Source organism: Chiloscyllium plagiosum, chromosome 3 (assembly GCF_004010195.1).
Source record: "Chiloscyllium plagiosum isolate BGI_BamShark_2017 chromosome 3, ASM401019v2, whole genome shotgun sequence".
Classification (NCBI taxonomy): Eukaryota; Metazoa; Chordata; class Chondrichthyes; order Orectolobiformes; family Hemiscylliidae; genus Chiloscyllium; species Chiloscyllium plagiosum.
In genome coordinates this window covers 93560050-93585229 of record NC_057712.1, presented here as the reverse complement: position 1 = coordinate 93585229, position 25180 = coordinate 93560050, and the positions used below count along the sequence as shown (strand labels likewise).

At 39.8% G+C, this 25180-nt stretch overlaps 1 protein-coding gene across 11 annotated transcripts in view; it reads left to right on the top strand.

Moving 5' to 3' along the window:
• myb (v-myb avian myeloblastosis viral oncogene homolog) overlaps window positions 1-8839 on the top strand; it is a 112381-nt gene extending 103542 nt beyond the window's left edge. For 10 of the 11 annotated variants that reach the window (XM_043686203.1, XM_043686186.1, XM_043686197.1 and 7 more), the window contains 2 exons: window positions 4795-4911; window positions 7499-8839. In XM_043686203.1, the coding sequence (XP_043542138.1) occupies window positions 4795-4911; window positions 7499-7612 (231 nt within the window). In that variant the 3' untranslated portion in view covers window positions 7613-8839. Of the gene's footprint in view, window positions 1-4794; window positions 4912-7112; window positions 7193-7498 lie in introns of all 11 variants that reach the window. The other variant, XM_043686192.1, reaches the window with a different exon arrangement.
• Window positions 8840-25180: the final 16341 nt, after the last annotated feature.

Sequence of the window (25180 nt, the reverse complement as noted above, 5' to 3'; positions counted from 1 at the left end):
AACGTTCTGTTTTAACTTCTCATGATAAAATAATTCCAAAACTCCACATAAACTGTGAGTGCATTTTGATTCCTAAGGAGGAAGAATGGAAATTATTCAGCTGTAGCTTATATAGAACTAATGCCAATAGCTCTCATCCACCCTATAATATCCTACATTTTCTTATTTCTTCATAGGCTATTTGAATTTTGTCAGACTGAAGATTTGAAAGAGCTGTTTTTAGCACTGGTAACTCCTTGGTGAACAAATTTTCTGAGGTCTGCAAAATTGAATGTGGCCTCCTGTTGCACAAGAATATCATGAACAAACACTCACCCAGATCTAAAAATGCTGGATAGGTCAGCCTCTGCGCTGCCTGATCTTACATTTGGTATCTGAAGCAGGATTATTAGTCTTACTTGGCAGCACTTCTAATTATACATATAAAATTTAATCTTTGTACAGGTCATCCTGCTGTAACATGCGTTTCATTAATGCAAATTCTCTGTCACGCATTTGACAAACTGAAGACACTATTTCTAAAGCATGAACTTCTAAAATGCATGTTGGCTGTAACACGATTACATCACCAACATTAAGCGCTTTTTCTATAATGTAGGATTGCTCAAAAATGCAACCATCACATTATAGAAAAACTACCTGTACATTCTCACAAGGTTTTGCGGGTGCCTTTGCCTTGTCTGGTGCTCATACACAATGCTATTCCAGTGGCTACAGGATGGTTGGTGGGAGACTGCAGATGGCTTGGCACCCCTGGACCTTGAGGCCTTGATTTTTGTACTGTGACAACTTATCATGCATAGCATCAGTCTGCCCAGGTAACAGTGGAGCCACTAGCCATATGGTGGTGTGTCACAAATGTTCTCTTTCTCGAAGAAGACACCTGTTTACTGCATCAAAGAGCCACTGATCCTTCCTTCGGACAGCCTCTCAGTAATCTCAGTAATTTGCTGATGCAAAGCCTTCTGAACTGCTGAGAGATGCTGCTTCCCTTTGAATACTGGTATCAGCACAGCAGTCTGAGCTTGCCTGGCGAAAAGTTGAGCATGTATGGCAAGAAGTGTGAATTTCGTCCTCAATCTGATCCAATACTTGAATATTGTTTGGCTTCTATCTGTGCTTCATGGAAGTTGAGATATCAGTCACCAGATGTTATTATCAGGGCTGGGTCTGTCAGTCCTGTTGAGGAATTGGCCATCACCTTCACACTGGAAGCAGTAGGCCACAACTTCTGCACATGCCATGTCCCAAGATTGAGCAAAACCTCTCTGCTTCTTGACAATGACAGTTAGCCTGTTCATTCACCAAGCATTTGGATGCATGCCTGTACACTGCCTCTTCAATCTCTGTCTTCTGCAGTGGTAATATTTCCATATGTAGCAGAACTTATTTGTAACTTTGCCTTCCATGGAGCTAGCATACACACTGTTCTTTACTCCTGATTTATCTGCAGGTCAATCATATCTAGTAACTCAACAGGTCTTGATGCTACTTCTATGTTATCCTCCAAAGTACGTGTAAGATGAGTATCTAAATTGATAACTGTGTTTCAAATGAAGTAATTATGTGTTTTCATCAGATATGTTCTCTTGTTCTCATCATTCAGTCTGAGGTTGGCCAAACTGCATTTTTTCTTTATAATTCATTCATGGGATGTGAGCATTTCTGGCTGAACCAGCATTTACTGCCCATCCCATGTTACCCGTGCCCATCCGTTGCTCCCGATGCGGTCTCCTCTACATTGGGGAGACTGGACGCCTCCTAGCAGAGTGCTTTAGGGAACATCTCCGGGACACCCGCACCAATCAACCACACCGCCTTTGGCCCATCATTTCAACTCCCCCTTCCACTCTGACAAGGACATGGAGGTCCTGGGCCTCCTTCACCGCCACCCCCTCACCACTAGACGCCTGGAGGAAGAACGCCTCATCTTCTGCCTTGGAATACTTCAACCCCAGGGTATCAATGTGGACTTCAACAGTTTCTTCATTTCCCCTTCCCCCACCTCACCCTAGTTCCAAACTTCCAGCTCAGCACTGTCGCCATGACTTGTCCTACCTGCCTATCTTCTTTTCCACCTATCCACCCCAACCTCCTCCCTGATCTATCACCTTCATCCCCTCCCCCACTCACCTATTGTACTCTATGCTACTTTCTCCCAACCCCCACCTTCCTCTCATTTATCTCTCCACCCTTCAGGCTCTCTGCCTTTATTCCTGATGAAGGGCTTTTGCCCGAAATGTCGATTTTACTGCTCCTCGGATGCTGCCTGAACTGCTGTGCTCTTCCAGCACCACTGATCCAGAAGCTGTTACCTCAGTGCCCACCAAAACATTGCAACACACCACCTCCAAAGAAATCAGAAGATGGAGGTTTGTCTGTCCCTGGCAGCCTCTTGTTTTATGTATCTTTGCCTTCAAGACAGAGTAAGAAATTGGTGAGCATGTACAAGTTGTTTAGATGAAGTGCTTGTAAAGCTGAATGTCTGGATGTATGTGGAAAATGGGAGTCTGAATTTGGCAGTTTTATTAATTATGCGAGTGTGAATTGTGGCATATAGATTTTAGGCATGAGTCCTGTTGGCCAGATATTATTGATGGGAATGACAGTTGTGTACTGTACTATTGTGTGAGACTGATGATAACATGAGTGCATTCATACACCATTGTCACCCTTGTGAGATCATTAAACGTTCTGCCACTGAATTGACTTCCATGCCTACCTGTTCCCATTCCATTTGATGTGTGCTTGAAGGACCTCCTAATCATGTCTTTTCTACCTACTGGATGGAAAAGAAAGAAAGACTTTCATTTGTATAACATTTGTCACAACAACAAGGCACTTCAAAGTGCTTTATAACCAGTGAAGTATTTTTGAAATACTCGAGTAGAAAACAAGCAATCACGTTGCACACAGCACATTCCTACTTAGAACAATATGATAATGACCAGGTAGTCTGTTTATGTGATGTTAACTGGAGGATAAATATTGACAAGACCATGAGATTTATTCTTCAAAATGATCCTAAGGGTCCTTTTTTACTTATTAGAGGTGGATAATGCCTTGTTTTAATGTCTTATTTGAAACATGGTTCCTTCAACATTACAATATTCCCTCAGTCAAGTGTCACATATTCAGCATTTGAGATACTGTCAATCAATGAAAGGAGTATCCACACAAAGTTTGCATGCTACCTACATCTCACCAACAAGAGTAGGTAGTGGATAATCAGACATCATGATTTCTACACATGGTGATTGAATTTTGCCCCATAAATGTTTTAATTGATTGGTTTGAGTACAAGCCTTCTATAAAACATCTAATAGTTCCCTTTTTTTATGGACTGGATTTTACAGGGCACTGCAGACCTGTCTTCCCGAGCTAAAATATTGGGTGTGAAAGCCTGCCCACAAATTAGTTTACTGTCCTACAGCAATTAAACGCTGGCAGCAGCATTAATTGTTTTAAGACGAGCCTTAGGCCCACCTTCATTCTCATCTCCCAAATATTATCTTGGAGAGCTGCCTGTCCTAGACATTGGATTTCCAGGAGCTCTGTAAGTCCAATAGCTGCAGTTGGGAGCAACAGCCGTTGCTGGGGCTGCAGCCAGGCCCACCACAGTGAAAAGCCAAAATAAATCCAGGGTCAGGGGTCTCTGAAGGAGTGGAATATCAGGTTCAAATGATTAGGGGAGCCAGACTGAAGGATGTTCTTGGGCAGATACCTCCATGAAGATGAATGAATATTGAATACCAGTAATGTGATGAACGCAGGATTCCATTTTCCCATTCTGTTGAGCTCTCAAGGAACTGCAATCATTTTCACCCTCTTTTGCAACACCTTTCTGAGTAGCTAAGTTTGCTAGGCTTTCCACATGATTTGGGAATTCCATTCTGCCCCTTTTGTGAGTAATGTTACTGCAAAGGACATATGAATCCCTGAGGTGGCCTCAGTAAACCAGAGGGCGGCAAGTTGCTCAACGCAGCATCAGATTCCCTTAAAGTTTCACACAGTTTGGGGGCAGATAGGTGGGCATGCCATTGGAAATTATATCACCTCCCCCCCCCCCCCCCCCCCCCCAAACATCCTTTTATTTGTGTCTCTGTCTCCCAAATAATTTTTAGTTTCCTGAATTGATCTTGTTTTGCTAACCACTTACTGTTAATTAAGCTGGTTTCATTTTTGATAGTTCTTGTTATAGGAGGAACATTGTGTATTGCTGTAGAACAATGGTTGCAAATTCTAATTTTTCCAGTTCACTGAACTCCCATTTCTTGTGCAGTAATGTTTGATTGGTGATGCCTCTTAATGAGGGAAATTAATATTATTATTCACATGTAATACCCCTTCTGGCAACAGCCAAGAGCAACTTAAAATCCAAATTTTTTGACTTGGCTACAGAAGATGTTGAGGTGGAGAATTTTAATTTTTATTGGTTGTCCTCCTAGCAGGACAAATAGATTTCAGAAAGGAATTGTGTTGTGTTGTGATGTGATTTTTATTTGAACAAACAACAGACATGAGAACAATACATTGTTGATTCACAGTATGCTTTTCCTGTATGTTTCCAATTGAATATCAGGCATTTTGTCATAGAGAGGTAGATCAGTGTTGCCCTGAATAACTTTCTTGAACTTCTTACTGTAAACATATACCAGGAGATCCCTGGGAGCAGGATATCACGGGAGTTGATAGGACGTATCTAAGGAAGTTACTGGAAAGGGAAGAATATTAATTTTAAAAGAATGTTATAATATAAATGGAAATTGATTTTGATTATATACCTCATCCTAGATGCAAAATCTCCTGACAAGTTCTGTATTAATGATGCCTGTATCAGAGAAGACTGATGACATTCTTAACAAAGCATTTGCAGCACAAATGAGCAAGCAGATGGGCAGTTCATTGCAGGTATGTATGTCATGTTATGAATTAGTGGTTAAGCTACATAACTGAGTTTGCAAACTTTTGGCATTTTTTAAAAGAGTTCTCCTCTACTGGGTAAGATTGAGCACATTGACTATGAAATTCAACTTGGGCAGAGGGAACAAATTGAATTCAATGGATAGTCTACTCGTAATACACCTTAACTTGAATTTAATGGACAAGTACACAACAGGCACTCTGCATTTTGTTACATGCAGAATTTCACTTCAGGGTTTGAGTTATAAGGAGAGCTGGATAAGCTGGGACTTTTTTCACTGGAACATTGAAGGTTGAGGGGTGATCCTTTAGAGATTTATAAAGTCATGAGGCGCACAGATAAGCTGAATTGCAAAGATTTTCTCCCAAGGGTTGGGGAGTTCAAAACTAGAAAGCATAATTTTACAGTGAGGAGAAAGATTTAAAAGGGACCTGAGGGGCAACTTTTTCACATAGAGGGTGGTTCATATGTGAAATAAATGGCCTGGGGAAGTGGTAGGTGCAGGCACAATTACAATGTTAAAAAGACATTTGGACAGCTATGAATAGGAAATGTTTAGAGGGATATGGGCCAAATACAGGCAAATGGTATTAGTTTAGTTGGGGAACTTGGTCGACATGGCCAAGTTGAACCAAAGCGTCTGCTTCTGTGCTGTCTGACTCTAAGGCTGTATAACCTTTAATTATGTTGTTGAATTTTATTTGCTCCCTTCTCACATTTGATGTGAAGGGAAATAAACAATTATGTCTGATGTATGAATGTTTCACTAACAGTGTGAAGTGTAGATTTATGTTTCAGAAGTTTGCAAGGTTTAAATGCAGTAAAGCATTTTTATGCATCAACATTGGATATTTTGCATTTAATATCAGAATTTAGAATCTAAAATATTCATTCTTGCATATCTGTAGCCATTCATTTTTTGCTTAATGTGGTGTTTCTAGTTTATTATTACAGTAGTCAAATGTTTTAATTTTTGCAGCGTAAAGACTTCACATTTTACAAATCACTGATGTTGAACAGGAACAGGGAGGATTTTAGCTCCTCTTTGAACCTGTTGTATTGAGGCATTATTTTCGTTTTAATTTGTTTAATTTTGTGTTTTTGAAAAATAATGTAAATACATTTTAGAATTAAAAAAGCAAGAATTCAGTGTACATTTTGGCTTTTCTTGTGTTGCTAGTATACATATTGAAATAAGTAATTTAACTACTGAGGAACAAATCCATGCACTTAAAAATGCATTGGGTTTCTTTATGCTGCGACAATGAATCCAAATGCTTAAAATATTCCATCATTTCCAGTTGTTAAAACGCTAAAATGTGAGACTTTATTTCACTGGAACCTGAAATGTGACCAAATCTTGAATCATAATTTAAATGAATGGAAAATAATGGGAAATATTTGTGATAGCATTTTACTTTTGAATGGGGAGAAAATCTCTGAACTCCCATATGCATTGTCAGTAGGTTGTGCACTTGGCGTGTTTAGAAAACAGGCTCAAGTCTTTTTCACTTTCATTTATACTTAATGCTCTAAAACATAAATTTGCAATAAATTATTGCAAAACCAATAAAATAAAATGGTATATGTGAAACAAAATATTAATTAAATCATGGAACCTCACCTGAAGAAGTGGAAATAACCTTTAACTCCACAAGATTATTCACTTACTAATTAGAATTTTTACTTGTAAAAATACCAGATTTCTATCAGCATGAAATCATCTACACCAGTAATGCATATTGGTCTGGTAGCGAATTAGCACCAACTTTCATGGAAAATTAAACTTGTGTGTGGCATAAAATAGCTACTAAATTTTTCAATCCATTTTTCACCATTTGCATTAACTAAATTTCCCCCTCTACTGTAAACAGAAAAACATTGACAGAGTACTCAACTAAAATAATATTAGAGTGCAAACAACTCAATTTTATCTAATTCATACATGAATATTACATTGGCTCACGTTAAGGGCGAGTGGAGGATACTGAATTTACACTTAAAGTTATAAAATACTTATAGGGAAATGAAAACAAATCATTTCATTATTCAAAGGAATTTAGTCATATTAAGTTCCAAATGTTGATGTTTTCTGGGATGGGGAAGGCTATTGATGGTATAATTATTGTGTACATTCTGTACTTGAATGTGGAAAACCGGCAGCTGGACTCGTGTAATATATTTTCAGGTATCCCAGCTGGATTTGAGAAGTCCCTGGACCTGGAACCCTGGTTAGCTGAAACTCTGTTCCAGCACTCCATAAAGCCAGTAAGAGATTCATATAGGAATGATTAGATATTTAATTGTTCTTTTTATTTAAATGTGTTTATAGTTTTCCTTTTTTGTTAAATATGTATTGTTTTAGTGGAAGAAATGAAGTAAATACTCTGAGGTGCCATTACTTACCACAATATACCTTCTTACAGAATTAGTAAGGTTAGTCACTTAAATGAATAATGTAGGCAACTACAGTAGGATAAATACTGTATATGCAGTGAGGTTATAGGTTTTAAACAGATGAATGAATTATTTACTTTCAAGCAGAGATATAACTTCTTGTGTCTTTTCTTGCAGTTTGCCAATACTTGGGAGGCTGTGGCTTGTGGGAAAACAGAAGATCAACTTATTGTAACTGAGCAAGCACGCAAATACATGAACACCTTTTCTACTCGAACATTAGTTATGTAATTTTTTTTCCAACTAAGCATTAAGAAGTTTTGAAACACGTTGTTGACTCACAATCCTCATTTCTTCTTGTGAGCTTTCCATCAATGGATGTAGAGCAATGTTATATGACAACAATTCAATGGCACAAATTTCATTCTTCACTAAGCACAATTCTGTTGTTTGTCAGACTAGAAGGGTTGTATTTCACCAGCCAAAAAGATAAATATCACAGTTATCTACAGTAAAAGATGCTTGAAGTTACAAAAATGATTCCTTCTATTTAAAAAAAAAGTTGAATAAATATTTTCAGTTCTATTCAGCAGACTGTAACATATCAGTATTCTTTTTGTATTGGGTGGCGGAAAAGCAATTAGTTTTTGGAAGTACTTCAAGACTGATGTAATTTAAATATGTAAGTTAATAAATTAAATGAAATGCACTGTTGACAAAATAGAGGTATAGCATTACTACAAACCAAATTAGATGAAAAAAATCAAGCTTTTGAAGATGTAAAATTGATAGGTTTGAAGTATTGTTTTTGTTTGATTTTTTTGGGCCTTGTTTTGAGCCATATATATTATATATAATATACATACATATATATAAGATATATGTGCATGTGTGTTTTTGTGTGTAGCTTGAATAATACGGATACTGTATGTAAAAACAAAGTTTTATGTATGAAAAATGTATATTTTATCCAGTAAGTTAATTTTGTAAATGCCAAATGGATAATGTGTTGTGCTGCTAAAGACTTTAGCATGTAGACATGCTGCATGAAATGGGCAGTAGAGTTATCAGAGAAAATGGTGTTAGTTGATCAACAATGCACTGGTAGCTAGTATTTTTTTTTAAACCTAGCATTTACAAATACAAACTTTTGGGAAGTGAAATGTTTTGTCTTATTGTGACAAAATGAATATGATGCACCTTTTGTATTTTGGGAGAACACTGATACATTCACTAATTTTTTTTATTACTTTTGTCCCATTCATTTCATATTTAACTCAAGGCATTCTGGCCCAAATGTTTTTTTTAATGCATTGGACAATTTGTTCAAGAAGTCTTGGCTTTATTCTATTGTCATGTCCAACTCTTCTGGTATACATACACCGAACACTTGATTTTAAAAGTAAAATAAGTGATTTTCAAAATGTACTACCTTAATATCAGCTTGGTGCAAATTACCTGCACTAATACTTTGACTACCATTGTATAGCCACTGCCATGTACAGAAAATAAAAGTGTGTTTTTCTACTTAAAAAGTTTGTTTCATTTTATTTTTAAGAAATATTTTAAGTTGGTAAGAATTTCTGAGTTGTATGTGCCCTAAGTTGAATTATGCCTTTATACTCTGCAATCTGCCCTTTCTGGATTTCTTATGTGTCAGTAGGAAAAGGTGGTATCAGCATTAATTTTATTTTCCAGTACTTCACTAGGTTTTAATCAGGTATTTCATATTTTCTAGTGTCAGACCTTTCTGAAGCTGAATGCAAGCTACAGTTTAGTCCAGAATAGCTATGTGTGACCTCTGATGAATGTTACTTGCTTTAAAGATGATATAAATGCATGTATCCTGTTGTACATTGCTCAGAGAAGGATCATGGTCATAAAAGTATCCTGATGTACACTGTTCTTCATAAAATTTGCAACTGAGACCACAGTGCAAACATGGAACCAAAAGCTTCTTAATCAGAGCTTGTGGCCTGCATGATGTTTCTGAAGCCTTGTAAACTGTCTGCTAGGTATATCAGTTGCTGCTGGCATGCTTTAAAAATGATAAATCTCCAGGGCTGGATGAAATGTAACTCAGGTTGTTGAGTAAGCCAAGGGAAGAAATAGCCAGGGCTCTTGCCAAAACTTGCGTTTCTCTCTGGCCAAAGGAAAGGTGCCAGAGGACTGAAGGACAGTTATTCAAGAAGGAAGCAAGGGGTAAATCAGAACACTACAGACAATCAGTCTAACCTCAGTGGTGAGAAACATATTGGAAGCAATTCTAAGGGACAGAATCTGTATTTAGCTACACAGTACAGTACAGTCAGCAGGATTTTATTATGAGGAGGTCATGTCTGACCAATTTGTTTAAATCTTTCAAAGAGGTGGCTGGGTGTGTAGATAAGTGCAGTGCTTTTGATGTATTCTGTGGATTTCAGCAAGGCTTTTGATAAGGCCCTGTATGGAAGACTGATACCAAAGCTAAGAACCCATGGAATCCAAGGAAATTTGGCAAATTGGATCCACAGTTAGTTGAGTTGCAGGATGCAGAGGGTGATGGTTGAGGGGTGTTTTTCTGACAAAGTCTGTGTTCAGAGGAGTGCCATAGGGGTCAGTGTTGGGGCCTTTGCTGATTGTGGTTTATTGAAATATTAAGATTTGAATGTTGATCAATACGTTCATTTGCAATATGAAAACTTGTGATGTTAAATGGTGATGATAGCATCGGACAGCAAGAGGATATAGATGGCTGATCAGTGGCAAATGAAATTCAGTCACATAAATGCAAGGTATTGGAGCAGAGCAAACTTGGCAAGAAATTACATGATACACGATAAGACCCTGGGAAGCATCGAGAGTTAGCATGCATGTATACTAGTCCCTTAAGGTATCACGACTGGTGGATAAAGTGGTTAAGAAGACATGGTATATTTATCTCTTATTTGAAGCATAGAGTTTAAGAGCAGGGAGGTTATGTTGGAACTATAAAATGTTGGGTTAGGCCACAGACTATTATCTGCTGTTCTGGACTTCACATTATAGGAGGAATGTGATACATTCATTTATTGGCAGTCCCTTCAGACAAAGATGACTCTTCCAGTTTCAGGGTGATCCATAGGTGGCTCTACAGACCGATGTGATTACCTCAGGCTCTTGCACTTGGAATGGAAAGTGGTCACAGGAAGGGGTATGTGGGGCATTGGTGTGTCTGTTTTCACCTGGCTTCCGCTTTTTCCCAATGGCAAATTTTGAGGTGCCCAACATCACCTTGGATGTTCCTGTATTTTGGATGGTCCTGGGCCAGTGATTCCCAGGTATCTGTGGGAATGCTGCACTTCACCAGTGAAACATTGGAGGTATTACTGAAGCGCTTCCTCAGTATACCTGAGGTTCACCTGCCATTTCACAGTTGGGAGTCCAGTACTTGCTTGGGGAGTCTCCTGTCAGTCATGCAGATAACATATGGATGTGATAGCACTGCAACGGGTCTAGAGGAGATTTACCAGGAAATTGCCTGGGCTGGAGAGTTTCAGTTATGAAGAGAAATTGAACTGACAGGTCTCCCTTAGAGCAAAGGAAACTGAGGGGACGTGATTGAGATGTATAGAATTATGAGAACCATAGACAGGAAGACATTTCCTCTTGATAGAGGGATCATGGCCAAGGGAGATATACTTAAGGAGCAGTAGGTTTAGAAAAGATGTGAAGAAAAGCTTTTTCACCCAGAGAATGGTGGGAGCTCACTCCTTGTAAGGGTAATAGAGACAGAAACCCTCATAACATTTAAGAAACATTTAGATATGCACTTGCAAATGCAAGACTTGCAAGGATATGGGCCAAATGCTGGAAAATGGGATTAAGTAATAAGATCATTGTTTTTGATTGGTGAAGATGCAATGAGTTGAAGGGCCTTTTCCTGTGTTGTAAATCACTGTGATTTTTATCCTAATTCTGAAAGAGGCATGAAGGACTGGATGTCACAGGGCCTTGATAACTGTTTGGGATGCGATCTCAGAGATGGGGGAGCTTGTGGCCTTACCTGCTGTGATCTCAGTGGGGTTTGTGATCCACAGTTTTGGAAATGCTAACTTTCCAACAAATTGAGTTTAAGGGCCAAATCTTCCTCTCATGAAAATGATGTCCAACGATCAGATTTGTGACATTGAGAAAAAGTCTTGATTAAATCCTCATGCCTTAGAATCTTTTCATTGGCTGGCAGGAAATGTATTTCCACGTGTTTGCATCTTATTATTGATTCGGCTTGCCATATTATTGCCATATTTTCAATGTTCAACTGCGTAATCAAGAAACTCACTCAATGGCACAATTGCTTGACAGGAATTCTGAGTGGCTCTCTGGTGACTCGACAGTGTACATTGCAGCTTGTGGAATAGCTGTGCCAGTCATCTAATTTCTTTTTTCATGGAACTGCTTATTCTACACAAGATATGTCTATAGTCAATGCACATATACTTCCTCGATCCTTCATTTCCCCAACCCAGCATTAGTAAAGCGCCAGCTTCACAATATCATTGTGCTTGATCTCAGCCCAATTCAGCCACAACATCAGGGCCTCAAGCATGTACTTTAGAGGTGAGAGGCAAACCAGGACTGGTATGTTTGTGGCAGATTGATTGAAGTTAGGGAAAATCCAGGTATCTTGTATCTACACAGAATCTCTAGAGTTGGTCAGATGTCAGATGCTAGCTGCTTTTTCGCTTGCTTTTTAGCTCATAAGTTCTTTAGTACTTAGCAAGAGGCAGGCAGCCTTTGTAATTTAGATCAGAGTGGTGCTGGAAAAGTACTCTGTCCAGGTGCCCCTTTCCTCATAAGAAGACAAGGCAATGCCAGGAAGCATATAGTCAGAAGAGGAAGCACACACAGGCTGCTCAGAAGTCTGGCACTCCAGAGGTACATCTCCACCCTCTCTGCCTCCCTCCAATCCATGGCTGTTCTAGTTGAGGAGAATTCACTTGTCTGTCAAGAAAACTCACAGCATCTCTGGTCCTCCAGACACAACTGGCCTTGGGGTTGCATGACCAAGCTAACATAGCCGATGGGCTTCACTTCTGAGTAGGCTCACTTCACCCCAGCTCTGATCCTGTGACAATAGCAGGACATATTGGATGAAAAGAATGAGAAAGTCCTTTTGAGGGCACTTTGGTGGTACATGTGATAAGTATCACATTTGTATAAATTTTATTTTTTTTTGTAAACATTTGTGAGATGTGGGTGTCACTGGCTGGCCCAGCATTTATTGCCAATTTCCGATTATCCTTGAGAAGGTGGTAGTGAGCTGTCCTTTCGAATTGCTGCTGTCCATTTGGTGTATACACACCCATAATGTCATGAGGATACTGAAAGATCAGTGATATATTTCCAAAACAGGATGGTGAGTGCCTTAGAGGGGAACTTGCAGGTGGTGATGTCTCCATGTATTTGCTACCTTTTCCTTCTTTTTAGTAGGGGACTTGTGGGGTTTGGGGAAGGTGCTGTCTAAGAAGCCTTGGTGAAATTCTATAGTACAACTGGGCATTGGTGGCGGTGAATGTTTGTGAATGTGGTGGCATTTAAGTGGGCTGCTTTGTTAAGGATGGTGTCAAGCTTCTTGAGTGTTGGAACTGTATCCATCCAGGCATTTGAGGAATATTCTATCACATTCCTGACTTGTGGCTTGGAGAATCTGAACAGGCTTTTGAGAGTTTAGAAGTGAGTTACCTGCTACAGAATTCCTAGCCTCCGACGTGCTCTTCTAATCATAGTGCTTATGGGTATTTCAGCCAAACAGAGCAGGTGGGCAATGAACCCAGACCTTCTGGCACAGAGATAGGGGCAACACCATTGCACCATAAGACAATCACAGTGTTTATAACGCCTGTCCAGTTCCATTTCTGGACAATGATAACCCACAGCTTGTTGATAGTGGGGGATTCAATGATAATGCCATTGATCATCAAGGAGCAATGGCTAGATTCTCTTTTGTTGGAGATGGTTGTTGAGTGGCATTTGTATTGTGTGAATACTACTTGTGAGCTAAAACCTGGATATTTGGACCTGAACTTCTTCAGTATCTGAGGAGTTGGGAATGATGCTGAACATTGTGAAATTATCAATAAACATTCCCACTTCTAGTCTTATGAAGGAGAGAAGGTTATTGATGAAGCAGCTAAAGATGGTTATGTCAAGGACACTACCCCGAGGAACTCCTGCGGAGATCTACATCAAGTCTCTGTGTAGCCCCAAATATAATTGTGGCAGCATGATGCATAACTTAAAGTTCATACAGGACAAGTAAGCAAGATGAACAAGCAGAGTCCATTAGTCCTCATATTAAGATATACAAATCTTGCCCTGGCCTTGGTGCAAATGTAGTGGTAGGTGATGTCTGGTCAAGAAGTTATGCAGCACACAAAGAATCAATGCCCTAGGTTCACCAGGAATCAGGGGGCCTGCAGCTGAGCAGCTTGTACAGTGCATGGATCTGTGTGCAATGTTCCCCTTGAAAGGGCCTCACATTGATAGTTCTTGCAACCCCCTTTCTAACAAATCAAGATATGTAACACGCTTGGTCTGGCTGCGGTTGCAGTCACTTCCTTCCCTGTTGAGTACTTTCAATTTCTAGCACAATAGAAGACAACAGTATTTTGATCTTTGGCCAGTAGATTCCAGTCTCCACATCTGTGCGAGTCAGGCCCCAATCACCCAGATTTCCTTCATGGTAGCCCTTTCTGTAAACCTCACATGTTTCAAATCTCCTCAGGTCCCTGCTCATCCTATCTGCATGAGCTTGCACCCATCCACCTTTACCATCAGACCCTGGGAAATGAGGTGACCCTCTTCTCCTATATTAACCCATTCCCATCCATGTTTACCACATCTCTTGTTTATATCTCTTCTATCTGCTTTCCCACTTCTGATCCCATTGTGATGAAGAGATTGTTCAAAAGATTTGAAGTGTCATTAAAGCAGGTTATTAAGGCAGGCTAATAAAGACTGCCAGTTCAAGTACAACAAATAAACAGACATAATCTGTATCAAGCAGACAGTAAAGCCTATATTGGACCTGGTATTGACTAATACGCCCGGCCAGGTGATCAAAGTTTCAGCCAGGGAGCATTTTGGGAATAGTGACCATAATTCTGTAAATTTTCAGATACTTATGGAAAAGGACAAGAGTGGACTTCAGATGAAAGTGTTGAATTGGGGAAAGACCAACTATGATGAATTAGGCAAGAATTGTCAGATGAGGATTGGAAGCAGCTGTATCAGGGTAAATCCACATCTGATAACTGGGGAGTCTTTTTCAAGGCCAGATGATTAGAGTGCAGGACAGGCATGTTCCTGTGAATAGGAAGAACAGGAATGTGAGGATTCAGGAGCCTTGGAAGACAAGGGCAATTATCAGCTTAGTCAGAAAAAAAAAGCATGCCTAAGGTCCAGGCAACTAAAAACAGATGGAGTCCTTGAAGAATTTAGAGCAAGTAGGAAAGAACTCAAACGGGGAGTTAGGAAGGCTAAAAGGATTCATGAAATGTCCCTGGCTAGCAATGTTAAGGAGAACTCCAAGGCATTGTAATAATTTATTAGGGACAAGAGGGGAATTAGGGAAAGAGTAGGCCCACACAAGGATAAAGGAGGGAGGTTATGTATGGAACAAGAGGAAATGGGTGATACCCTTAATCCGTATTTTACATCAGTATTCACCAAAGAGAGGGACATGTGGGAGATTGAGGTGAGGGAAAAGTGTGTAAGTATTCTTAGGCAGCGCAACATAATGAAAGAGGAACTGTTGGGTGTCTTGAAATACATTACGGTAGACAAGTCCCCTGTGCCAGATGGGATCTATCCTAGGATGGTGTGAGAGGCAAAGGAGGAAATTGCTGTGGACTTAACAAATATCTTTGCATCCTCTTTGGCTTCAGGTAAGATTCCAGAAAACTAGAGAATGGCCAATGTTATTCATTTGTTTAAGAAGAGAAACAGACATAATCCAGATAATTAGAGTCTGATGTCTATTTGCTTCCAAATGTGAATAAATCCTGTCTCTCATTATCTTCTCCAACAGGGGAACTGTTGGAGAAGATAATAAGAGACAGGATTTATTCACATTTGGAAGCAAATTGACTTGTTAGTGATGGATAGCTTGGGTTTGTATGTGAAACATCATGTCTCATCAAGTTGATTTGAGTTTTTTGAAAAGATGACAAGAATGATTGATGATGGACTTTAGTATGTCATTTGATAGGGTATCTCAAGGCAGGCTGGTACAATGGTTAGAGTCTTATGGGATCCAGGGTGAACTGGTTAGACAGATACAATATTGGCTTGCTCATAGAAGACAGAGAGTAGCAATGGAAGGATGCTTTTGGAAAGGAGATCAGTAACTAGTGGTGCTCCACAGGGATCAGTTTTGGGACCTTTGTCGTTTGCAATATATATGTATATTATATATATGATCTGGAGGAAAATGTAGGTGGTCTGATTAGTAGGTTTGTGGATGACAACAAAATTGAGGGAGTTGCAGATGGTGAGGATTGTCAAATGATACAGTGGAACATTGACAGATGGCAGATTTTGACAGAAAAATGGCAGGTGGAGTTTAATCTGGGCATATACAATGTGATGTATTTTGGAAGATCAAATACAGATGCAAATTGTACAATAAAAAGAGGGATCTGGGTGTACACATTCACTGAATGTGGCAACACAGATGGATAAGGTGGTCAAGATGGATAAGGTGGTCAAGAAGGCATACAGCATGGTTACCCTCATCAACCAGGGAATCAAATATACAAGTTGGCAAGTTATGTTACAGCTGTACAAAACTTTAGTTCGGCCCCATTTAGAATATTGCATGCAGTTCTGGTTACCACACTATCAGAAGAACGTGGATGCAACAGGAAAGCAGAAATACATGGTATTGTGTTTTTAAATGCCACACACTTTTCTGCACATTTTGTGCACAATCATGTCTACTTTTCACAAAAAACTGCCATTTCTTGATGGCAACTGGAAGTCCAGAATGCAACAACAACTTGAATTTGTAGAGCCCCTTTTTTGCAGTTAAGCTACTGTGTGTCAAAGCTCTTGCTTTATTGCCACTGATTAACATCTGACTGTATGCCACATGAAGAGACATTGGGGATGAGTAACCAAACACTCAATTCAAGGGTTGGTTTGGAAAAATGTCTTAAAAGAGTAGAAGGGTGATAACTCTGGCCTCTCCAAAATGCAGGAAAATAGAGTTGAGGTTTATCAGATCATCCACGATCACATCAAATAACATGGCAGACTTGATGTGCTGAGTAGCCTGGGAACTTCACAAGTATGAAGACCTGCCTCCCTCCAATCCCCTCCCTGCAAGCAGGAGAAATGCTATTGTCGGCATTGTAATTTCTCTCAGTGTTGTTGGCTTGGCAGAGATGCCCTTTGTCACGGTGAAAATCTGGGATCCTGTTTAGATGTCTGCCATTAGGTCCCATCTCATCAGCCCAGGTTGTTTTATATAAAACAAGAGTAAACGTTCTAAGCTGGGTAAGGTACACTTTACAAAGTTTGCAAGGTTTTACATCTGCGCTGACACAAAGTGGACAGGCAACAGCTACTTGAAGAAAAGTCAGTGGCAATTCCGTGGGAGACAGAGAAATCAGGGGAATCTCAAAAATGAGTTTCTCTAGGCACAGTGTTGACATGTCCCTACAAAGATAAAGGGGTGGTTATAGAGTAGCAAACACAGCTAATAATGCAGATAAATCGAGCTTAGGACAAAATTTTAAATACTTTAGTATGCTTAAAAGAGTATAGAAAGTACAGGGGAGAAGTGAAAAAGGAAATTAAGGAAGCAGACAACAGAAGATAGAATACACACAAAAAAATTGGTTGTTAAAATGAATGACAATCCAAAGCTTAGGATGAAAGTGACTAAGGAAAGGATTGGCCCTAACAGAGATGTACATGGTAACTTGTGCATGGATGCAGAAGTTGTGGGCAAGGTTCTGCATGAATATTTTGTGTCTGTCTTCACAAAGGACAATGATGTTGGAGAGACTTTTAGTTAAAAGGGGGAGTGTGAAACATGAGATAAAAATAACCGTGAAAGAGAAAGAAAATACTGGAGTCATTGATCTCCTTAAGGTGGATAAATCATCAGGGCTTGTTGCATTGTATCCCAGGCAGATACAAAGGAAATCAAGGAAGAAATAGCAGATGGTCTGAGGATCGTTTTTCAAACCTCGCTTGGTACAGGTGAGGTATCAGAGGATTGGGAGCCACAAACATTGTGCCATTATTTAAAAAGGGTATGAGGGATACACCAAATAATTATAGCCAGTCAGTCTGACCTTAGTGATGGGTTAATTATTAGACACAATATTGAGAGACAAGATTAACTATTACTTGAGAGGCATGGATTAATCAAGATAGTTAGATTTTTAGATAGATAAAGGTGGATATTCGCTACAGGGCCCATAGAGAGATAGTTAAGAAAAAAATAAAGCACATGGGATACACAGGAATGTGGCATGTTGGACCCAAAATTAGTTCAGAGACAATCTATGACTGGTTTTGCGAATGGAATGTGATTTCCAGTGGTGGTCCACAGGACTCAGGGTTGGGTCTCAAACCGTTTGTGTAGATGTTAAGGATTTAGATTCAAGTGTAGGAGACATGGTTAGAACTTTGCAGACAACATAAAAATTGGCTGGGTGATTGCCTGTGTAAAGAATGTTTATCAACTGCTGGAAGATAGCAATGGTTTGGTTGCATGAACTAAATGTGGCAAATAGAATTCTATCTTTGGAAATGCAAGGTAATGCTTTTGGGAAGGCAAACAAAGCAAGAGAATACACAATAAGCTGTAGGGTAGTGAGAGGGACAGAGTAAGTGAGCATGCAGGTGGAAAGATTGGTAGATAAAGGTGGTAAAAAAAGCATGTGGATATATCCAGTTATTAGGCAAGTATTAAATAAAAATGCCTAGATCTAATATTGGAATTACATAATTGACCAGATTAACCACAGCTGCAGTATTGAGGACAGTTCTGGTCAGCACATTACATGAAGGGGATAATTATTCTGGAGACAATACAAGAAGACTTACAAGAATCTTGTCAGGGCTTGAAAATTGCATGTTTGAGGAAATATTGGATAGGCCAGGGTTGTTTTACATAGAAAGGAGCAGGCTGAGGTAAGATTTGAGTATGCAGTCAAAACTAATGAGGGACTTTGACAGTGTGGACTTGGAAAACTCTAGTGGAGTGGCCAATTATTAGAGGGCATGGATTTAAGGAGATTGGTAGAAGGATTATAGAGGACATGAGAAATAGCTTTTCACCCAGAGGGTGGTGGATGTCTGGAATTCCCTGGCCAGTTTACTGGTTGAGGTGGAAAGACTGGTAGATAAAGGTAGTAAAGGAAGCATGTCATTTAAACATGCTGCTATTTGAAAGGTTAAGGACCAAATGCTGGGCAGTGAAAACAGATGAGCAGCCAGTGTATTCAGCCAGCACAGGTATGATGAGCAGAACAGCCTCTTTCTGTGCCGCAACATTCTCTTTCTGTGCTGTAAATTTTTTGTGGTTCAATGGATTTAAAAGTCTATGCTTAGACTGATGTAACTGGCAAGAGACAACAGGCCTATGTTGTCCTGTGCCTATATGTCAGCTGTGATCGGCTACTATTCACCCTTTTGTCATAGGGGTAAAGACAGCGACCAAGATGAGGTATTTCTATAATGCTCAATTCATTTTTTAAATTTTATTTCAGCTTATTAGATAGTCATTCCTTATAGAGGAGAGGGTACAAATCAAAAATGACCAAGGTGAGGGACTTAAGTCATGTGGAGAGATTGGAGGAGCTGTGATCATTTCTTTATAACTCAGAAAATTGAGATTAGACCTAATAAAGGTATTAGGAAGTAAAAAGGGTTTTGATAGCACAGGGAAGGTTTCTTCTGGCAGGTGGGTTGGCACAGATTAAATAGAAAGATCGAAAAATAACTCGAGAAAACAGGAATATCTTTTTGCTAAGAGGGCTGCTGTGACCTGGAATGCACTACCTGAAAGTGAGGTGGAGACTTTCAAAAGGTATTTGGACATGTACTTGAGGATTAATTTTTAGCATAATGGAGAAATGCTGGGATGTGGGACAAAATTGGATGGATCTTTTAAAGAGTTGGCAAGGCATGATAGTTGAATGGCCTTGTTGTAAGATTCAATGATTCTGTGAAATAACTCCATGGAGGCCAGTACCTTTACAGTCACCCTTAGCTTACATGTGGAGAGTCCTTGACACTGATTCAGCTCCCTCAGAGACTCCTGTTTATTTTTTTTTTGGTTTTTTTTTTCTTCACAAGGTGCACGAATCTTTATTCAATTTCCACCACCAGGAAGAAAGGAAAACACCCAAGTGGCCAGTGACAGGCACTGCCCTTCACAAAAGGCAATGCTGTGTGATCAAACAGTGAAGGGGAGGGCAGGGATTAAATCAAAATAGAGTTGGAGGGGGAAATAATGCACTCCACTCCCTGCGGTGCCCACCTCTCCCTGAACAACTCCAGGGTGTTGGTCGACACCGCGTGCTCCTTCTCCAAGGACACCCGGGCTCTAACGTAACCGCAGAAGAGGGGCAGGCAGTCGGCCCTGATGACCCCCTCCACAGCCCACTGCCTGGACCTGTTGATGGCCAGTTTGGCCAGGCCCAGGAGCAGACCCATGAGGAGGTCTTCAGACCTGCCCTCCCTCCTCCGTACCGGGGCCTCCTGTTTATCTTTTTTTACATACCCGAGTGGCCAGTGACAAGCAATACCCTTCATATCAAAGAGCAATGCTGTGTGACACTGCTGTTTAATTTTTTTTGTTTGTTTTTTTCTTCTTTTTTCTTTTATTTAACCCCCACACTACGACCTAACTGCGGTAGTGCTTATTTTTTCCCCAGCACCCATGGTGTGTGTGCGCAGGTTGAGACACAGTGAGAGACACAAGGTGCACGAATCTTTATTCAATTTCCACCACCAGGAAGATAGGAAAACACCCGGGTGGCCAGTGACAAACACTGCCCTTCACATCAAAGGGCAGTGCTGTGTGATCAAAACAGTGAGGGGGAGGGTAGGGACTAAATCAAAATAGAGTTGGAGGGAGAAATGATGCACTCCACTCCCTGCGGCACCCACCTCTCCCTGAACGACTCCAGGGTGTTGGTGGACACCGCGTGCTCCTTCTCCAAGGACACCCGGGCTCTAACGTAACCGCGGAAGAGGGGCAGGCAGTCGGCCCTAACGACCCCCTCCACGGCCCGCTACCTGGACCTGTTAATGGCCAGTTTGGCCAGGCCCAGGAGCAGACCCACGAGGACGTCTTCAGACCTGCCCTCCCTCCTCCGTACCAGGGCCTCCTGTTTATTTTATTTTTTTCTTTTATTTTAGCACCCATGGTGTGTGTGTGTGCAGGTGTGAGACACAGTGAAAGGCACAAAGTGCACGAATCTTTATTCAATTTCCACCACCAGGAAAATAGGAAAACACCCGGGTGGCCAGTGACAAACACTGCCCTTGCCTCCTGTTTATTTATTTTTTTTATAGTGCTAATTTCCTGGTTATATATTTTTTTATTTTAACCCCCACACTACCACCTAAGTGCGGTAGTGCTTATTTTTTTCCCCAGCACTCATGGTGTGTGTGTGCAGGTGTGAGACACAGTGAAAGGCACAAAGTGCACGAATCTTTATTCAATTTCCACCACCAGGAAGATAGGAAAACACCCGGGTGGCCAGTGACAAACACTACCCTTGCCTCCTGTTTGGTTTTTTTTGTTTATTTTTATTTATTTATTTATTTATTTATTTTTCTTCTTTCTTCTTTTTTTAAAATCTTTTCACCCCCACACTACCACCTAAGTGCGGTAGTGCTTATTTTATCCCCAGCACCCATGGTGTGTGTGTGCAGGTGTGAGACACAGTGGAAGACACAAAGTGCACGAATCTTTATTCAATTTCCACCACCAGGAAGATAGGAAAACACCCGGGTGGCCAGTGACAAACACTACCCTTGCCTCCTGTTTTTTTTTTCACAGAATCAGTCCCCTCAAATGAGGAGCTTCTAGTTATATTTTATTTTATTAAACAAATTACAAAACAGTTTACAAAAAAACATTGACAGCTGTACACAAAAGACAGCAGTTTTACAAGGGAGAGCAGCAGCAAAGCTAGGCCCCGAACCCTACCGTTCAACCAATTTACAGGGAGAGGAGGACAAACCTCAAATCCCAGTTTGACATATGACAAGACAGTGACAATGACATTTGTAGCCTCCTGTTTATATCTGTCAGCCAGGGTTCTCTGATTGGACCAGATTAACAGACCCAATCAGGGAACTCATATTCTAGAAGGTCCACCTGACTGACCTCATTATAATCACTACATTCCAAATGGACAAATCACTCTATTACAGTTAAAGTCTTAATATAAAAATAATCCATAGAATGTAGGTAAGATGCCTATTCATAATGCTGAATAACAAACTTATAAAAAGTGATTTTTTCAAAATATCCCTTTTATATCAAAGAGAAAAAATATCAGAATGTTACTAAGATCTAGATTCTGAAATTTATTTACAGAAATTTAAAATTGTGAGTCCTACTGTAGTCAAAAAGCAAGGATGTTATATACTCCTGGCTCTGTATTGCTGTCATCGGTCAATAAGATTTTTGAGTTATAGAGTACAACATGGAAACAGACCTTTTGGTCCAACCCGTCCATACTGAGCAGATGTCCCAACCCAATTTAGTCCCACCTGCCAGCACCCGGCCCATATCCCTCCAAACCCTTCCTATTCATATACCCATCCAAATGCCTCTTAAATGTTGCAATCGCACCAGATCCTCTGGCAGCTCATTCCATACACATACCACCCTCTGCAGGAAAAAGTTGCTCCCTAGGTCTCTTTTATATCTTTCCCCTCTCACCCTAAACCTATGCCCTCTAATTTTGGACGCCCCGATCCCAAGGAAAAGATTTTGTCTATTTATCCTATCCATGCCCCTCATAATTCTTTCTTGTCTATTTTTCATCATATCTGCAGGTAGAATTATATTTTCTCTTTTTTGTAAATTATTAATAAATTGATTTTGTTTGGGGAAACGAACAATCATAAAATTGGCAAAATACCATAAATCCCTTCAGATAAATATCACCCTTTCCCAACTATTTTCAGTTCTGATGAAGGGTCACCTTGCCTGCATTGTAAACCAGGTTTCTCTCTGCAGATGCTGCCAAACCTGCTGAGTTTCTCCAGAACTTTCCATTTTTGTTTGAGTGACAATGGATCATTGTGCTCCAGAATCATACTATAACAAAAATATTGCTAAAATAATAATGGCAAGTTTGGTATGGTAAGATGTTGTATTAAAAATGGCAAAACTATCAGCATTTAGGGTATCCAATGTTTTTGAAAACAGGTCTTTGTTTTAAGTGAACCTCACTCCATTCCACCATTCCCTTTCCGACTAATGTGCACTGTTTTTTCACATTTCAACTCTCTGTAACAAGGTTCCTAATATCCCTTCCATTGTCATGGCAACGTTCCTTTAAATTAAGGCATTTCTACTCCTTGCAATCTTTTGATTTCTCATTTTTATTTTAGCTTTCCTTTTAGAAATTTGTTGATATTCATACTTTGTTCTTACATGGCCAGAAGCCTCCCAACTAACTTTAAACTTGGGATTCTGTAAGTTACAGAAGTCGTGAGTTCCAAAAATGATTGCCTTAAGAAATCATGTCAAACTGTAACTAATTAGCCCTTGATTGCTGTTCTTGAACATTTGATTTGAATATCTCCAAAGCACTTGGCAGACTTAAGACCAGATCCTACTATCACTTGGTTTGCATAAAAGCTATTTTTGTGACCAGAAGTTTCTGTCAAATCAACACATACTTGTTAACTTGCCTGCTCTGACTTTTATCATGAATTCAAGAGTTCCTTTCGTCCGCCTTATATTTTCTTGATGTTAAAATGTAGAAGGTGGAATCTTATAGGGGTTTAAGTGGCATTGGCCAAGAAGAGATGTGTATCAGAATCGGGTGACAAGTTCACCGAGACCCAATGTAATGTCAGGAGTAACTTGTGCCATTTTCAGGAGCAGCGTGCTGATATTTTCATGAGGCAGATATAAGATGCCAATTGACCATCATTACTGATTGTCAAAAACTTTGTTCGCAGCCCAACTCACCTCATTAACATTCAGCTGCCTTATCAACTTGCCAAACTGGCTTGACATTGTGATACCAAGACAAGGAGGCAGATTCAGCGGTGCACTCAGGTCACACATCCTGCAGATGGACTGCACCAGGATGTGTCTCCAGGCTCTTTCACTTGCTCTCAGAGCATTCACTCACAGTGAGCCTGCCTGGATAGCCACAGCATCCCTAACTTGTCTTGCCTGTTTGGACTTTGTTTCCTCAGCATCCTCCTTCTCATGTTACTGTTGCCTTGCTATGTTATTTAGTGCAGACACAAAGCTAGGTTATCTGGCAAATATTGTCCAATTGCAGAATTACATCTCAATGGGTTTTACAAATACAGGTTGGGGATGATCAGAACTTTATTGTAAACAATTCAAGGGGCATGTTGTTTGATATGACCTGCAAGCATTTGGGCCTATACACCCATCAACATGCCAGCACTGAAATTCATATGCCATATTCCTCATTTATGTGAGACAGAATGTTTTCTTCAATTTACAGCGCCATCTTGTTCATGACAAACACCATTTATGTTATGGCTGTATTCGTGCAGATTGCCCTGTTTAGTACATGGTGAAAATGGTCAATAAAATACTTACTTGTTCAGCAGTACTCAATTTCTGTGCTGCCAAACACATATTCTATATGGTGAAAGTGAGGACTGCAGATGCTGGAGATTAGAATTGAGAATGCGGTGCTGGAAAAGCACAGCAGGTCAGGCAGCATCCGAGGAGCAAGAAAATTGGCGTTTCAGGCAAAAGCCTGATTCCTGATGAAGGGTTTTTGCCTGAAATGTCAATTTTCCTGCTCTTTGGATGCTGTCTGACTTGCTGTGCTTTACCAGCACCACACTCTCAACATATTCTATGTGGTTTGGACTGCATTGTGCCTGTTTCTATTTCAGCAATTTCTTTCTTGTTATTTCCATCATCTCCTATTTCCTCTTATGTTATCATTAGTGTCTGACTAGCAGAAGAAGGTTAGAGCAAATGGCTTTTTAAATGCTATTAGAATTTAGATAAAACTGTAATGGTTTTGCGTTAAGTATACAGATTACTTTCAAAGTACCATAGTGTCAGCTTAAAGTCAGGTAGCATACTTGAGAAGGCATGATTTTTTACTATTACTGTGAGTAATATGATCACTGTAACATTTCTTGATGCTTTAACAGAATATATTGTGAAAATATGATGGATAATCAGTGGTATAGATAATATGTGCTCTAGAAAATTATGACTAATTAAAAGAAAGCAATAAAAGAAGTAAAGTTAATAATGCAGATTTCTGATGCAATATAAACTTGCTTATGTAGTTCAAAAATTAAACAAAAAAATCATACCGTCCATCTTATGAATGCTTTTAAAAGTTACTTAAAGATTTTCAAAAATGTAGACATTCCGTTGCGAATAGCTAACTGGATTTCAGAATCCAGTCATGGGATGCAAACATTCCATTTATTTTAGACAGTTCTTCTGCAAAATAAAATCTAGTTCATTCACCCAAGAAAATACTGATTAGATAAGCCTGATGATCTAGTGAGTAAAAAGAAAATTGTAGTAATAAGCCATAAAGATCTGAAGATTCAATTCTCAGCCATTTGCCTGTGATTCTGCCACTGTTGAACAACCTAACAACACCAATA